Source organism: Atta colombica, unplaced genomic scaffold (assembly GCF_001594045.1).
Source record: "Atta colombica isolate Treedump-2 unplaced genomic scaffold, Acol1.0 scaffold1, whole genome shotgun sequence".
Taxonomy (NCBI): domain Eukaryota; kingdom Metazoa; phylum Arthropoda; class Insecta; order Hymenoptera; family Formicidae; genus Atta; species Atta colombica.
The window spans coordinates 3,313,874-3,319,302 of record NW_017259183.1 but is presented as its reverse complement, the minus strand read 5'-3'; the positions used below and the strand labels follow the sequence as shown (position 1 = coordinate 3,319,302).

General features: G+C 30.1%; 1 protein-coding gene across 1 annotated transcript in view; it reads right to left on the bottom strand.

Annotated features, from left to right (window-relative positions):
- LOC108687318 overlaps nt 1-5,429 on the bottom strand; it is a 49,691-nt gene that overhangs the window by 3,976 nt on the left and 40,286 nt on the right. The window contains exon 11 of the mRNA XM_018193054.1: nt 142-657. Within this exon, the coding sequence (XP_018048543.1) occupies nt 142-657 (516 nt within the window). The remainder of the gene's footprint in view (nt 1-141; nt 658-5,429) is intronic.

The following is a 5,429-nucleotide window of genomic DNA, read 5'->3' as shown; positions in this document are numbered from 1 at the left end:
CGTCAAAAGAAGTTATTTTAAATAATAAATATTAAATAACTATTTAATTTTTTTTGTATATTTTAAATGTATATTTTAAATAAATTTATTTAAAATAAGACCGAGCCCTACACATTTTTACTAATACAAAAAGATAATTACCTGGAAAATATTTAGGTTTATTAAGAGCAATAACATTTTCCTGAAAGTCTTTCATATCAACTTCCATAATGGTATATGGTTGTAATTTATTTTTTACTACGAGATTTTTTCGTAGATAAACATTTTCTCTGAACATAACTTTGATATTAATTGAAAAAGGTTTATTGATATAAACAACATTTTCGTAAAATCTATATAAATCTAAATTGTTTAAGCTGCCATCGATGTTAAATGCATTATTAAATGTAACTGAATTTTTAAATAATTTTAGTCCAAAAATTGTAACATTTGTATCATTTTTAAATATCATGGTCTTGAAGAAATTGTTTAACATTGATCCTTGAATCGATCCACTTACGTTCAATCTTGTTACAGAAGCAGTCTCAATGAAATGAACATTACCATGAAAAACATAAGAATTATCCTTATCTTTAAACCTATTTGTGAAATCGCTTAAAAGAACAGAATTTCCAATCTTGCCAGTTGTATTAAAATTTCTTAGAACCGTGACTAAGCCTCAAAGAAAAAGAAAGAAATTAATTTTGTTATTATAAAAAGACAAAAATAAAAAAGAAAAGACAAGAACATAAATAAATAATTATAAAATATTATAGATAATTATATATAAAATATTATATATAATTAGTAAAAATTTAAATAAACATACAAATAAATTTTAATCTTCTAATGACTCACTAATTTATATATATATATTGGAGAATGAAAATAACTCGTTACTTATAACGTTTTTATAATATCATTACAAATTATTTTTTTTGGTAACGGATTGATAATGACGTTACTTTTTTTTGTATAACTGTAACGTAGTTGCATTATTTTAGTAATGGTAATCAAAACAGTTTCTTTTTACTGTTTACAGTTACTTTTACCGTTATTTTTTATATTTTTAACATATTTATGACATAATTTTATATATATTTTGTATATATTTTGTATATATTTAATTTTTGGCCGATATTCATAATTCGTTTTCAAATCAAGACAATTTTAAGTAATGCCTTAAAAAGCTAATACGGCACTGTGATTGGTTTATGATATTTTAAGAATGACCAATTAATAATAACCAAATTAATAACCAAACGACAAAGTTGTATTAGTGTACAAATATGAAATGACGATTTATCATTCTTCCCAATTTAACGTGTTTTTTTCCTAAAAAATTAGATTCGGAAGAATGATAAAAAGAGATTTATTCAAAGTATGCTCCATTGCTAGTTACACATTTTTCCCATCTTTCGGGCAATTTGTGGATACCATGCCAGTAAAAATCTTCGCCTTTTGCCGCGTACCATTCATCGAGTCATTTTTTCACATCTTCGTACGAACCAAAGCGCTGCTCAGCAAGTGCGTGACCCATCGATGCAAACAAGTGGTAATCGGAAGGAGCCAAGTCTGGTGAGTAAGTCGCATGGGGTAGAACTTCCCAGCTGTGCTTCCAACGTGTCCCGAACTGGTTTTGCCGTATGTGATGGAGCATTGTCATGGAAAAAAATGATCTTGTGTTGCCTCTTTTGGTATTCTGGTTTTTTCATTTTTTTAAACAGCGAACGATTCAAATTGATCAATTGTTGTTGATAGTGTTTGGTATTAACCGTTTCGCCAGACTTCAATAGCTCATAATAGACACACCCTTCTGGTCCCATCAAACACAGAGCATCGTCTTCCTGCCAAAGCAATTCGGTCTTGCGATCGATGTGGATGATGCGCCTGAATTTATCCATGATATTTTGCGCTTGGGATTCTCAAAAAAAATCCACTTTTCATCCCCAGTAACGATACTATGCAAGAATGACTTTCTTCTGTATCGTTCGAGCAAAATTTCACATGTGTTTTGCGCCTCTCCATCTGTCTCTCGTTCAATTCATGTGGCACCCATCTGCCGACTTTCTGAATCTTTCCCATCTCTCGTAGGCGATTGGAAACAGCTTGTTGACTAACGCTCAATTGCTCTGCGAATTGTTTTTTGTGTTTGTGAATCATCTTCATCCAGCAATGCTTGCAATTCTATGTCTTCGTACTTTTGGGCGGTTTTCCGTGTTCCTTGTCTGCAACATCGAAATCTCCAATTTTGAAACACTGAAACCATCATTCACATGTTTTTTTGGGATGGAGCATGTTCATCATAAGTTTCTCCAAGTAATCGGTATGATTCTGCAGCAGTTTTTTCAAATGAAAACAAAAAATTAATGCTGTCCGCGAATGCTCCTTATTTGATACAAATTTCGTCATATTAAACACAGCAACACAATACTATGCAAACATTTTTCAATCAAATTACTTTGCGCGTTTGACACTTGTTGATGGTACAATAAAATGGTGTATAATGTTAAATCTTTGTACTTCACATTGCATTGGTGCGCCATCTGTTTCTCAAATCGTCATTTCATACTTGTACACCTAGTAATATAAGAATAAACTGTATATTTCCTTTATGAATAACAATCTTTGATGTCATGTACTACAAAATTTATAATAAATTTATATTAAAAATTTTATTTTTTAACAGTACATTGTATTTTAAAATAAAAAATTTAATTGACGCGTGGTTTATAAAATCAGACATGTATACAAAGTATCCCATAATTCATCAGAGTTTGTGAATAGGTAGAGCGGACTAAACTGATGGAAAATTCTCTATCATTTTACAATTTTCGCAATAGTTAACGAGATATTAATCTTAAAAGATCATCGAATATGCGCGTTTATCCGGCCTACTATCAAGTGTGTGCCCAGTGCTCGACGCGCAGGCCGCGGGGAATGGAGGTCTAGCAAAACTTGAGAAAATACAGTATTAAAAAATTCTGAAAAAATTCTTAGAACTCTATAAGAAGAAAATAAACAATTTTGTCTTCTGCAGTGTTTTGTCTTTTTCTATAAAATTAATAGATTTGAATAAAAAATGATTGAAGATTAATTATCGACAATTTTTAGTAATTAATATCTTGTTTACTAATGCGAAAATTATTAAATGATAAAAGACTTTTCTTTTCAATTTAATTCATTTTGCTAATGTGCGAAAGATCTATCGTTACTTATCAAATACACTGTATATACATACATATCCGGTTCTAAATTTTTTTTAATGGGAAAGGGTATTTTTTACTGTTCTATCGATGGTATTCAATGAACTGAGTTTTACATAGTTTTCCATTAGAGTATATTTTCAAAAATTTAACTATTGTCGGGATATAAACTAACATAAGTCAGACTGAAGATTTAAAATAAACTTTTTATTATTGCAATAAATGTTCAAAATGTTCGCCATGTTGATTTCGACATGCCTATAATCTTTATGGATAGCTTGCTTCTTCTGATCTTGAATCGTTATATTGCGAAAAATATTTTTTTATTCTTTTCTTCCAAAGTGATAGGATGTTGAAAATGAGCTAGCTCCTTCACTGTTTCCCAAAAATAATAGTCCAAACATGTTAAATCGGGTGATCTCAGGGAATAACGCAAGATCATTTCTACCAATGTGTTTGTTTGAGAACGTTCTGTTGAACTCTTGCCTCGTATTTCAATCAACATAGTGAACAGTCTGGCTTATTTTGGCTTATATCCTACAATAGTTGCTTATTTTTGGCTTATACTCCACAATAATTGCATTTTCGAAAAGATTCTCTAACGCAAAATTATTCAGCTCATTGAGCACTCGATAGAACGAGTAAATAATACCTCTTGCCATTAAAAAAAATTTTTTTTTTGGTAGTATGAAAACCAAGGACATTTAAGATTATTCACACGGAAAGAATTTTTTCTTAGAGTTTACTCTGAAAATATGATAATTGGGGGACAACATTTGTATTTCGAAAAATTTTGTAAATCTCTCTCATTCATTAATAAAATACAATAAAGTATAAAATAGATTTGATTAATTTTACTGAAGTGCATGGTAAAAATCTTAAAAATAAAATTGTATTGTACCATAATGTAACTATCATATTTTCAGAGTAGATTTTAAAAAAAAATTCTCTTCGTGCAAAAGATCATCTAAATATATCTCTCTACTTATCTTACAATTTTGATAATACTACCTTAATCAAAAAATTCCCGGAATTCATTCAGAAAATTCAAAATACAAGTTTTATTCATCAAAAGTGATATTGTCCCCTTCAAAGTACTCCCCATCGACCGCACTTATGCTAGCGCTTGATCCAACTCTCGAAACATTTCTGGAACTCTATTGTCGGTATAGCCATCAGAGCCGTCTTCGATTTTTCCATTACCTCCTTTCGGCTGTTAAAACGCGTTCCCCGTAATAGTTTTTTCGTGCCACTCATAAACGGCTGTTTTCTTTAGAGTATCACTGTCGAAACAGTTTCCCAACATTTCCAAGGTTTTCACACCATTGAATCCATTTTTAACGCAAAATTTAATACAAACTCGTTGTTGCAAATTCAACTCCATTTTTAAAAAATCAAAAATACGTGCAGAGGTAGATGTACTCAAGACGGCGTAACTTTATTACAAATGTCAAGCTATAGTGATAAAATTTGGTGGGAATGTCAATGATAGATGTGGCAACCTAACCAAAAAAACAGAAATCAGCTGACTCAGAGCATCACCTAGTGGTAATTCCGGGAACTTTTTGATCAAGGTAGATATCTTCCTTCTATCTTTAACCGTTTTCAAGAAAAATATGGTGAACTTTTTATCAGACTCAATTTTTGCCCCCCCCCCCCACACACACACACACACACACACACACACACACACACAAATTCCTTCTGAAATATTAGATATGTATATACAAAGTTTTAACTCATTCCGAAAAATCATTTCGCTTCTTATAATTAGTTACGTTTTTACGTTTTATATCGGCCTATTGTTATTATTGTTTATTATTATTATTATTATTTACAACCAGAATAGCATTTGTGAGGCCTAATAGAATTTCTGCTTATTATAAGCATTTTCTAATTATCATAATCAGAAATTATGCTTGACCTCATCAAAATATCATGTCTAATAAGACTTAGAGAGCTAGTTAAGTCAACAAGACCTTCTTGTAGACGTTTTTCTCTGTGATAAACAAAGAATATTGTAAAATATTTTTTAAACTGATCTTATTTTATCATTAAAAATATTTTATCATAAAAAATAACGAAAAAATAACAAGTCATTATTTTTTTAAGTAACGGTAACAATAAAGAATTTCTTGTGAGTACCAGTAGTAACGGTAATTAGTTATTTTTATAATTTGATAATGAATAACTAATTTCTTCTAAATAATATTTTCCATTCTCTGTTATATTTCCATTCTCTAC